General features: G+C 38.5%; 1 protein-coding gene across 2 annotated transcripts; it reads right to left on the bottom strand.

Moving 5' to 3' along the window:
* Positions 1 to 7,476: 7,476 nt before the first annotated feature.
* LOC148854585 (phosphatidylinositol 4-kinase gamma 7-like) lies at positions 7,477 to 11,380 on the bottom strand. 2 transcript variants are annotated; one of them, XM_088986014.1, is made up of 2 exons: positions 10,945 to 11,380; positions 7,477 to 9,937 (listed from the first exon to the last, which is right to left on the bottom strand). In XM_088986014.1, the coding sequence occupies exon 2, from the start codon at positions 9,659 to 9,661 to the stop codon at positions 7,772 to 7,774; it is 1,890 nt and encodes a 629-aa protein (XP_088842140.1). In that variant the 5' UTR covers positions 9,662 to 9,937; positions 10,945 to 11,380; the 3' UTR covers positions 7,477 to 7,771. The 2 variants fall into 2 exon arrangements, with proteins under 2 accessions (XP_088842140.1, XP_088842141.1); XM_088986015.1 differs by having other exon boundaries at positions 7,477 to 9,625; positions 10,945 to 11,199.
* Between the last annotated feature and the right edge of the window lie 1,077 nt (positions 11,381 to 12,457).

Below are 12,457 nucleotides of genomic sequence, written 5' to 3'. Positions count from 1 at the left end.
GCAGTCCCCCCCACTAAGCACGGATATACAGACGCACAAACAATACTCACAGTTATAGATCTCACCTCTTTAACTTCTTAATGTTTAGATACCTTGATCAAACTGTTTAATTCAATTGATCATCTTGAGTTTCCATGAAACCCATTTCAAAGTCATTTGGGTTTTTTTCTCTACCAAATCTGCATGGCATCATCCATCATCATTAGACTTGGCAAAAAGTTGATCCAACCCGTGAATCTGACTCAACCCAACCTGAAAAAACAGGGTTAGGGTCTCGTATTTAGCTACCCGAATGCAAAAATGACCCGATCGAAAAAAATGAGTTGGGTTGGGTTGGGTCATGGGTCAACCTGTTGACCCGATTGTCAAATTTAATTGGGATTATTTATGCATTGTTAGAAGTTTCCACTCTTTAATTTTTTCTATTTAGTCTTTACTTTTTATTATTTACTCTTTAAATTGTTAAATGTTCAAGTTTTATATTTTATATTTAGAATTTTAAGGTTAATTCTTTTAATTTTGACATTTTTCATATAATTTTCTTTTATTTTTTTAAATTTTAATTATTTTTTGGGGTGATCCAAATTGACCCATGGGTCAACCCTAACCCAAACATTTAGGATCAGGGTCTAACATTTGACAACTCAACCCGAAATACCTTGATCCAACCCGAATCCGACCCACCCAACCCAATTGCCGGGTCTAATCATCACCCTTGTATGCATTAACGTTCTATTTCTTTGAATAAGAAGGGATGCAAAAAGTTTTCACCCTCAAATATTTTTGCTAGTGATGCTGATGCAGCGTAAATATTTGTTTTATTCCAGACCGAGGGGGCAAGAAAGAAACACAAAGAAAGGTTGAAGTCATTAAATAAAATCAACACAATTAATAATGAAGTGATAGTAGTCAGCTCTCGTTCCTCCACAGCTGCTGCATCACTCTTTTCTTTTTCTTCAATTACAAACCATGCCCCTAGCCTAGTAGGACCACCAAGTGCTGTTACAGATTGGAATGCCACGTCAGTTCAGCGAGTGAGAGAGATAAGATAACTCCAAAAGTAAAACACATCGACAAGGACGGCTGATCTTCGTGACTTTAAATTCAATCCAGCTAGCTGACTGTATTACGCATCACATACACGGCATACAATGAAGGCATCAAAATCTAAACGTTGGGCTCAGGCTGATTTGATTTTCACCGTTTAAGAATTCATATTTCCCATTCCCAAATAATGTTATTTCCAATTGGAATTCTGTGCTTAAGATGGAACGTTAGGTGATCAGATTGGTACCCTATATATACATCTCAGCGTGTATTGGGAATACCTCTCATTGGAAAATGTTTTTAATACACAGTAGAGCTATAAACATTCAGAAGTTCAAAAACCCCCCACCCTATACACCAATGCCCCTCCTGGCATCAATCCCAAATTTGCATCCACCCCAATTGTACTTTAGGCCTAAAAATTTTGACCCTGGGTTGAACGGTCATTCTCCCAACAAAATTTTTGCTTTTAGCTATATGTGTACATATGCATGTGTTTAAGAAAGAGAGAAAGATGCTGTCCTACCCAAGGATCAAAGTATCGGTATCCAGTATCATATCGGATAAGTCGGACATGGATACATTTTAGAAATGCATGGATACGAATAAAAGATATAGAAACACTTGGATATACTTGTGAAATGCATACAATCACATAAATACATTAATAATACTAAATCAAAAGCTGAATTATCTATGAATAAGATATAAAGACATATTTCAATAGGTTTTATGAAAGAAATATTAAAATAAACAATACTGGGGTGCTAGAACATTCAAACATTGTACAATAATTATCATATCATTCTTTCAATTTTATAATTATACTTTTCAATTTTTATTAATTTTTGAAAATATTTATTAATTTAGTACTTTATTTAAATAAAAACTATTTCTTAAATAGTAAATATCTTTGCATTTTTAACATATAATGTTTTTATTTTATACATAATTGTAAAATAAAACATTTAATGTGGATAAAATAAATTATATTTAATTTTCTGCTTTTATTAAATCTTTTAGAAAAATTAAATCTTAAATTATTCGTTTCAGTTTTTATAATTATAATTTTCTATTTTCCATTAAATTTGTTGGAAAATTTTATTTATTTAGTATTTTTATATAGTAACTATTTTTTTAAATAATAACAATATTTTTATTTTTAACATATAATTATGTGTAAAATAAAATATACAAATCATCTAAGGTAGATGAAATATATTATTTTTATAATTTTTAGTTTTTATTAAAATGTTTTGAAAAAAATAAATCTTAAATTATTTATTTTAATTTTCATAATACTATTTGTTTAACTTGTATTAAAGTTGAAAAACAATCCAAAAATACTTAATGTACAATTTTGTCAAACTAGACATGGATACGCCTTTGTATCGATGTGTATCGAATCGTATTCACCAATACAATGCAACACGACCCAATATGGAGGCATATCGTATCAATACGCAAGATTCATGGTCATGGAAACATATACGATATGCCCATATCGGGAGTATCGTATCAATACCTTAATCCTTGGGCCCGCCACATAAATACCCACTTAGTTATCCAAGAAAAAAAAATGACTTTTCAATAGTACTAATTACGATCTACGGCTGCTGAATCCCCTTCATAAGATCCATTATTAAAATAAATTCTGACGTCATCATCAATCCATTCATCCCTAATCAGCATCCAACTTATACATAGACCCAAATCTTCCCCTCACACCTCGCACCTCACACACACATCCTATCATGCATTGAGAACATCTCCGGTACTTATTAGTTATTATTCACGGGAGATACTACCAATGCAAGACCGGATCTATTCCTCACATGCACATCCTATCATGCATTGGGAACATCTCCATACTTATTAATAAATATTCATGAGAGATGTCCCAATACATGATGGATGTGCATGTGAGGCGCCCATTCGTGACGAGCAGATCCCGTCACTATCAATGCATGATGGATGTCTTGTACATTCACAAAGACCTTCTTATATTTTAATTTGCAACAAATACCCTTGAACTTTTGCACTGTCACAAATACCCTTTTGAACGTTAAATCAGATAACGGAAAATATTAAATCACCAAAATACCCTATTAAACTCTCTCTATTTTCATTTTCTTGCCATTCTCACTTGAAACCTAACTGACCCAAAAATACCTTTGATCGTTAACCATCCGCTCACTGCAGCCACAAATACAAACACCGTTGCTGCCACCTCCTCCACCCTCACTGCCACCTCCAACCGACAACTCCGCGGCGGTGACCTCTGCAACACTTGCTTCTCAACTACTCTTCAGCTCCACTTTTATTACTTCCTTCTCTTTGTTCACTCCCTTAGATAACCATCTCATCTCCAACCCACTAAAGTAGTAAAGAATAATACCGACGGCTACACATTCTCTACTTTGACCTCTTGCAACATCTTTGACGAGAAGATAAGGAAGAAGTGCAAAAACCAAAATACAGAGGAAGAGAGAGTTGCAGTCTTGCAGACGCCCTACACACAGAGAGGGAGAGATCAGTATAATCCTACACCCAAGGATGTTCACAGAGAAGTGCAACATCCTGGAGTGAGACAAGTATCTCTTGTTCATCTCATCCCCTGTTCTGTCTTTGATCTAAGTGCCAATGAAGGCAGTTTCAGGGTCGCTAGTCTCTTACAAGCCGATCACCCCCTCGAAAGCAACTTAAGTTCTATCCAGTTTTACGTCAGTTGATGCCGGTGCTTCACAAGCTGTTTCTGCCTACCTGAGACGCGCTTCCGCTTCCTTTAACAAGCTGGTCCGATTCCACAGAGAATTGAAAACTAGATGATTCGAGCACAAACGCTAGAAAAGTTGCTTGGAAACAGTAGAGAAGGAAGAGGAGGCTTAGAAATTTATGAGGAGAAGAGAAAGGATAAAAAGAGAGGAAGACTGTGGAGGTTGAACATGAAGGATTGGATGATTCAGAAGAGTGACATTGCAGGTTGAAAAAGAAGAAGAGGAAACATGAAGCCACTGATCTGTTACGGGTATAAATGGTGATGTTTTCTCCTTTGGGAGTTGTGATAGTAAGTTATTCTCTTTGCAGTGGAGGCAATTTATTCATTCGGAATAAATTGTATTTGTTTTTTTTTTTAATATCTAGTTCGTTTAAAATCTAAATATAACTTGTATCCTTCATCTTTGAATTTAGTTTAATGGCATTCCCTAAATTGAGTGCAATCTCTGACATTCACTGCATTGGTCTAACTCAGATCGTTGTTGTGGAATGTTTTTAGTTAAAATAACACCATTCCTTCAAGGAAGCTCATCTTTACAATTTTGTAGATTGGCAGTGTCTAACATTGTAACTGAAAGGCTAATTGGGTCCCTTGACTGCAGCTTCATCCCCTGGGCAACTGAACGCATTCCATTCTATCATGTTCTTCTGGTTGCCATTCCTCATTAAAAAACGGAAGATTACTAACACTACTGGAGCTCGGAAAGAGACACTCAGACTTAACATGATCCACGAATCCTCCTCAAAGTACTTCAATGATGATACAATCATCTTTAACACAGGCCACTGGTGGATGCACCAGAAAACTTCTCGAGGGTAATGCAGCCAACTTTCATGATTTGCTTTGCGACATTCTTATCTATAATTTATAGCACTATCAACTCAGGAGCTGAATTGGGCCTCGATGCTGATCCCCCCCTATCACCGCACTCAAATTCTTTTCAAACACCTTGACATCAAATCCTCTGTTTTTGGCTGCTAGAGCCAGGACTAACCCGCCAATACCACCTCCAGCTATCAGAATCTGAAGCTGCTTCTTTCCATTCTTCTCTTCATCCAAACTCAGCAATCCTCCTTGACACCGGAAGGCGCAGAAACAAACACATTGCAGAGACGTCGTGGAGCAAAAGTATGTATGGAAATATGGGTTCTTCATCTAATAACTGGTTTTTTAAACTTATAATCAACAGAAATATAAGCTAACACTCCATAAATTGAAGAAACGAGGAAAAAGGGGCATGCACAAAGTGACAAAGGGTCGAACTTGTGAAGCTGCCCATAATATAGAGCAAAGTAAATGGGATGAAGATTACAAATGAAAAGGAAAAAAATGTAAAATAAATTAGAGAGGAGAAGTTCGGGCATTTAGAAAATTTTAAATGGTCAGATGAGAATCTTTTTTGAAGTCAAGTCTTTCTCTAACAGTCAGGGGATGTTTATCCAGAAAAAGAACAAGGGGAGGAGGGGTTTGTCACTGGCCCCATAGTACAAAGGGGTCCTTGTAATTTATCCTAAAACATAACAAATAAAGATTTTCAGCCAAATCTGTTGTTCTCCATTAACTAGACACATGCAAAACTTATGTGTAACCTTCTAATTGGATTCAGACTACTGAAGTGAGGCTTTCAATGAATCCAGACTCCTCACAAGACACCACCGCGATGTATTGGGAGAATTCGGATCAGTGCTCACAAATCTGTACTTACACCATTCTCACAGTCCCTTACAGCTCTGTGAAGATGATTTTGTGAGGACTGAATCCAAATTTGCATGGGGAACATGTTTGTAGGAAAAGTTGTGGATAGGAGATCCAAGTGGATGAGAAAAGACTAATGTTGTGTTTGATTTGATAGAAAATAAGAAAAAAAAGAGAAAATGTGAGGGAAAGTTTCAAAATAATATCACTCCAACAGAGATCAAATCAGATCCCCCACCAGAAATGATGATGTCATCATCAAGAGATGTTCACAATACACGATGGGAATGTGTTGTGGGAGGCAATCTTATGGGGGGTGATTTGAACTCATCACAAAAGTCCATAAAAACTTTTTTCTCAACGTTTTCTACGTGTGCTTGTACTTGTAAATGTGATTCGTTATTTAGCAAAGCATGACAGATTGCAATGGACGATGGAAGGGGTATTGCTTGTAAAACAAAAGTAAAGGAAGAAATTAACGGTGGTGTAATTTATTTATTTTTGACAAACACACAAAACCATGACCATACATGCAGGACCATCAGCGCCCCACAAGGGATGCCCCACAGAACATCTTCTGATAATGTGTTTGGGATGTGATGTGGGGCGCTGATGTGAACTCAATAAAATATACTCTCGAAGCAATAAAATATTCTGAAACAAGCTGCCGAATTCATTGCTTTGTATGATGGTAAAATCTAATGTTGGGCCAATAAGCGTGAGAGCGCAGGTCTTGGCGCAAAAACATGTTGGTGATTAGGCCCCGTAAACGGAGTCCACCCATCCAGGCCCAGGCCCAGGTCCCAGACAGCTGGGACCGCCCACCACCAATTCGTACTGGCGAGTCCACTTCTTCCCCATACTACGAGCGAAAGAGAAAATGTAAAGACTACCATTAAAGCAGCCCAAGCGAGACTTACTATATCCATGTGAATTATGTCCTCTATCTCTATGAATATGAAGGGATTTTTTCACTATTGATCACTAATAATAGTGGAATCAATGACGCAGAGTCAAAAAGGGATTCTGACCGAATGCTATTAATGAACCAATCCAATAAATCTACTCATAACAAGTTCCTATATGATTTCTGGTAGAATTGGGAAGCATTAAGCACAAGCAAGATACGCAGTTTTATTTTTATTTCTGAGGAAACCTATCCTTAAATATACAAAAGAGTATGATGGCTGGTAGCTTTCAAGATACCATAATTACCATTCAAGTTCCGGGATGATATTCTATTACTATGGATTCCAATCAATCTGGTCATCATCTTGATGTGATGTGAGGTCAAGGCAAAGCATCTGCGTGAATTATCCATTTACATTGTATGGTTCTTTATTTGATCAATTATTGTAACTATAGTATTGATTTTGAACCCTCATTTCCCTTTCGTTGAACCATTTTTGAGAAGCAATTTGCCGCAACTCTACATACAAGCCAAATTCTTGTTTTGATTTTGTGCCGCAATTGGGTGGCACAGGTCTACTCAGCATCGATGCGGGGTGTAGGTTTTGGTAGATCTAATCCTCATTACAAAATAATACGAATAGAAATGTTCTTAATCTGTAACTATAAAAACACCGTAATCACCATTTTAGTCCCAACTGCCAACCTAATTACTAACATACTGCTACACAAGAACTCCATGGTCAAGATAGGATATAGGGAATTCTGACCATGTTGGATAATTTCAAACTTCAGTTAACCAAAAGCATCCCATAATTCATCTAACAATCGAGTCCCTAAAATCACATTACAAACAATGACTCCGTGGAGAGAGACTAAAACTGATGACACTCCACACACTAGCTGATTTAGGGTTGTGTGTACTCTCTCTCTCTCTCACATTCAGATGGGGATTTTCACACAGCGCATCCCACAGAGACAAGTATGGGAGATGCTTCCAATGCATGGAGGGGGAATTCATTCATCTGCTAACAGCGAACAAGAAATGAAAGAAAAAGAGAATATAAAACTTTACAAAAAAAAAAAGGAACAAGGAGAAATCATCCTTACTGCTTCACTCAAAGCCGACGATAATTGATGATTTTCATCGTCGGGGTTCTAACAATATTTACAACTGTTCCTCCTACATCTGCCACTACTGACACTCCCAAATACAGTACTTTCTTCCGGGAGGAAAAAACTAAAAATCAGACCCTAGCTACAGACACTCGCCTCCACAACTTCCAACTCTTATTCTTCTCTCCCGTCTCTCTTTTCTACATTCACAGACACACAACTGCCTCAAAACTGGCACGACGTCCCAAGCCTCTGCCCAAGGCTCACTGATCTACGGCTTGCAAATGCTGGGTGCTGCAGCTCCTGGAACTTCTCAAGAAATAGTGTCCACTCCTCATCATTCATGTCGGCCAGCTTCACAAAACTTACACTTGCAGGCAGCTGCTCATTTGCACTCCTGTTTGCTGAAGTGCCTTCGGGTTTTGCATTTCGGTAGAAAGGATTCTTCTCACCTAGACCAATGTTTTTCAGTGACATGGACAGCTTAGAGATGGTAGGAGGCCGATTCAGAGCCAGCGGGGTTGCAAATTCCTTCCTCACTGGATCCTCTTCCCCCTCACTCTCTTCCTCCTCGATGCACTCCTCTACTTTGGATAGTAGGTTTCGGCCATTCCCACCTCTGAACCCAACATGAAATGGCATTTTAGACATGAAATCATATGCCACTTTGGGCGTGGAGTCCACCTCTGCTACATCGCAATCTATATCAAACTGAAATTCCTCTTCATCTCCTGCTTCAGAATGAGAGGAAACTTCCTTCTCTACTGCTATCAACCTCCTTGCCTCAATGCACACAAGCTCAAGCTCGCTTGGCTCCTCTTCACGGCTCCGAAACTCTCTGCTCATCATTTCCCCAATCTCAGAAAGACAGAGACCATAAGCTGCTGCTTCCTTGAGGAAAACAGTGCAGAGAACCAAAACCCTAAGGCATGCCTCCCGTATCATGGGTAGCTCCATCCGCAGCATGTCAGAATCCTTAACTGGATCAAGCTGTTTTATATACTCAAGTTCATCCTCGGAGAAAGGAATTGAAGCTTGAGGCCAATGAATCCACTCAAAATATGGGTCCTCAAGGCTCTCTGGCAGGCAAAGTCCATGATCAATGGGAATGAGCTCTACCTGACCAAATCTCCCAACCCCATCAAGCTTCCTCACAAGAAGATTTCCAGCATGTCTGTCTGTATTGAAGATTCTAATATCTAAAATCCCTATCCTATGCACAGCAGCAACAGGGAAGCTTGATGTCCCATGATCGCTGGCATCGAAGTCATGAGGAATAAACTGCTGGAAAGATGCAATTTTGCTAACTTGTTTTCTATCATGAGGCTTGCTTCCATTTACACCATCATTGAGATTGAAAATTGAGTGTGTAATCTTCACAAGGGCAGTCGGGGGCACATTGGCAAAATGATCATAGTCAAGAAGGTAAGCTGCAACTTCCCGGAACCCTGCCTCCCCAACCCGCACAGAACGTTTTAAGCCAGGCTGCCCAAGGGCCTTACCAACAAAGCCCTTTGGGTTGTTTGGCGCAAAAGGTTCTTCATCTGTTGGCTTTACAATTGCAACACTCTCTCCTTGACTGTTTCTAAAATAGTAAGCACCTCCAAGACCACTATGCACAGGAATTGGATCAACACCTTTCTTTATTGCCTTTACAATGTCCTTCACCAGTTGTTTTGGTCTAGAAAATATGCTCGAGCGCCCCAATATCTCAATCAGAGCACTTGGATCCTTCTGCTGGAGATCCTTCCCAGTTGGTGAGAGGCATGGAGTCGATGAGCTTCTGTGCAGGAGGTTCCTTGTCAATAAAAGAGGTGAATCATTCCGGACAGCACTAAGATCATTCTTCAGAACCAGATCCCCAAATGTCAACGAGCTCTCCTCTGTTGGAACATTAAGGGCAATCTGCAACCTTCTTTTTACAGTATGGACATTGTCACTTCGATCCAACTCCAGCCCCAAAACACAACCAGTATCAGTTTGGACAAAGACTCGCCTCCTCCCAGATGATTTCTCCTCCAATATCTTGCTCCTATGGTATTCCCCGCTGATGGGACTGTTTAATACTGCTACTGCCATCTGGGTACGAACAGGGCTATCCAAGTTAGGAGACATAGAAGGAAGGAGAGAGCCAGCAGTTTTCAAGGCCAGCTGCAGAGGTGGCGTCGGCAGAGAGCTTCCTCTCTCTCAAGCAGGCGCCAAACTCGATTGCTGACACAGAACAAATGAGATAGATGCGTATTTTCCAAACAATCATTAATCAACTGGCTGGAATTTGAATCTTCTCTGTAATTATCACATCAGAACAGAAAGCGCTATATACTAGGATAGAAATAATGTTGCCACACGGGAGAAACCATTTTCGGTAGGCAAAGCAGAAGAGGCAAAAATCTGTAGAAAAGTAAAAACGTAAAGAATTAGTAATCACCATTAATCCCCACAAGAAAGAGATGCACCTTCCTCCTTTAAATAACGCCAAGAATTATTTCGCTGACCTTGTAGAAATCAGATTCCTTTAAATTCTTCACCGTTAACAAACTTGTGTTAACACAATATTTTATACCTTTTAGCGCAAACAAAATAACCGTTGAGGAAATGAAAAAATTTGGTAGGTTATATATATACGTAGGACATAATCTACATATCATAGTTCAAAAAATCATTTTTTTTTAAACAGCAAGAAAAAGATCGAAATGTTCACAAAAAGGAAAACCAGTCAGCTGAGAAAAAGATTTTTTTTTTTCTTTTTCTGAGCTTTCTGAAGAAGCTAACAAATACTGAATATAGTGTTATAAGCATTGTTCATGCATTTTGAGTCCCTCACTGTACTTTATTTTCAAAAGATGGAATATTTATTTTCAAAAGACGGAGAATTTCTTTCTAGATCTACGGGAAACACTACTACAAGAATATCACAGCATAAAGAGGAAAGGTATTTTAGATAGGTTAATCCACTAAAAAACCCTTAAAAGTTTAATCCATTTCATGAATTGCAACGATAGTTTTTACAGAGTATCAAATTCAAAAATCTAACAAAAAGATACGAATGTAACAAACAAATACATTTCCCCTTAAATTTGATGCCTTATGCATCATAAAACCAGCATAGAAATTATGCAACTGTTTCGCCTATAAAAGTGGGCAAGTGACGCCGAAAACCTAAATTCCTGCCGATCGGAAAGAATGCGCTACCGTTACATTAGAAAACCGAATCCATCCAGAAATGTTCAAAGATCTAAAGAAACAATCTAGCGGATTTCAATGATCAAACATTCAAATTTATTCCATGGCAATTAAAAACAGATGTGTCAAAGAAAGAAGGACGAGATTCGGGCATCCCAGAATCCGAACAAGGAAAAAACTCTGATTAATTCAAAAAACCTAAAAGACCAACTCACCGGATTTGAGAGACCTAGAAGCAAGGTAACAGGAGTTGAGCTCGTAGGCGAAGAACACCCACCAGAGCCTCGATGTCGTACCAAGGATGATAAAGACCGAAGAGAAACGGGCAACGGCTTGGATTCGAGAAGCAGAAGGTTATGAGTGGCTAATACTCGATCGACTGCCTCTTGTCCAAGCCCAAATAAAAAATTAAGCTCTTCTCGCTTTCTCTTCCGTCTACTCTTTTTAATTTTTCAACACAGTCTGGTCTCGAGTAAAGGAAGGTAGAGAGATCAAGAGTCATGAACCCATTTGGGGGGTGGGGAGACCCGGAGAGGGGTTTAAAAAACTAACCGTGGTTAGACTGCTGGCGTTTCCCTTTTTCTCTCTTCTCCTTCGAAGACTCGAGAAATTGAATTGTGAACCGTCGATTTCAAAAGGGAGGATGTCATCTTCGTCTTTTGATGCTGTACATTTGGAATTTCTAGATAGGGCCATGGAGGTAATGACGTGGAAAAGAGTGATTGGGCGGTGACGCGTTGATATCATCGTTCCAACAGGTACCGTTTTTGTTGCCGGAATGCGGCAGTGGCGATAGTGATGAAATTCCTTGGGCGATGAAAATTCTTTTCTAATTCTCGCAAATTGACCTCCCTTCTCTTCAAAAATATACAAGTTACCATTCCGCATTAGGAATTTTTTATGGACGAAAACACCCTTCTAAGAATAATGTTACATACGTTACATTATGCTAATTGCTACAGGATCGGATCTAATAGGTATAATATAGTAAATACGTTGATAAATATTCTGACAAGTGTTAAGAATAGGTTAAGAGTATTTAAATGACAAGTGTCAAAAAAAAATTTAAGTACTTATTAAATGTGCTTATTACTTTGTGTCTCAGACAGCACGTTTGAACAGCCTTTACAGTATGGCATTGAGAATATCTTTCTGCTTATGTTTATGTATTTTATTTTATAAAAAGAAATTCTTAATGCAAGATTGCAAAAAGCTGTTGAAACGGATGAATTCGCCCTGATAGAAGTCCATTTCTAATTTTCTACCATCGACAACGGTACTTGTGAGCCTAGACAGGACTCAGGAGTGGCTTTTTGTTTTTTCGTCAAGATTGGTATTTGGTGGGGTTATCAGGATCACTCGATCAGAATCGAAATGAAGAGTTGATAGATGATAAAGGTTTATGCCAATCACACGGACAGTGATTTTTATGTTTGGTGGAATCAATCAGGACCACGAGAGATGGATGTCGTTTTCAGTTTTCGCCACTCACCCCCTAAAAGAACAGGGAGAGAAAGGAGATGAAACAAATAAACAAAAGAATAAAAAAAAGCAAATGTGTAACTGCAATTCACAGCGGATAGAGAGTGAATAGGAAATCACGTTCGGTGTAAACAATGGAATTTTTTCTACGCCTTTTTTTTTTTTTTCTGTTCGTTATGTAGGCTGTTAAATTGTCGTGGTGTAAATATTGGTAGTTTAAAGGGTAATTTTCTGTGATGTTGCATT

Source organism: Nelumbo lutea, chromosome 4, assembly GCF_056320005.1.
Source record: "Nelumbo lutea isolate HS-2025 chromosome 4, American lotus-T2T, whole genome shotgun sequence".
Lineage (NCBI taxonomy): Eukaryota > Viridiplantae > Streptophyta > Magnoliopsida > Proteales > Nelumbonaceae > Nelumbo > Nelumbo lutea.
This window is presented reverse-complemented; position numbering and strand designations above follow the sequence as displayed.

Coding starts and splice junctions, on each gene's coding strand:
- LOC148854585 (XM_088986014.1), bottom strand. CDS start 9,661: ATGTCTCCTAACTTGGATAGCCCTGTTCGTACCCAGATGGCAGTAGCA.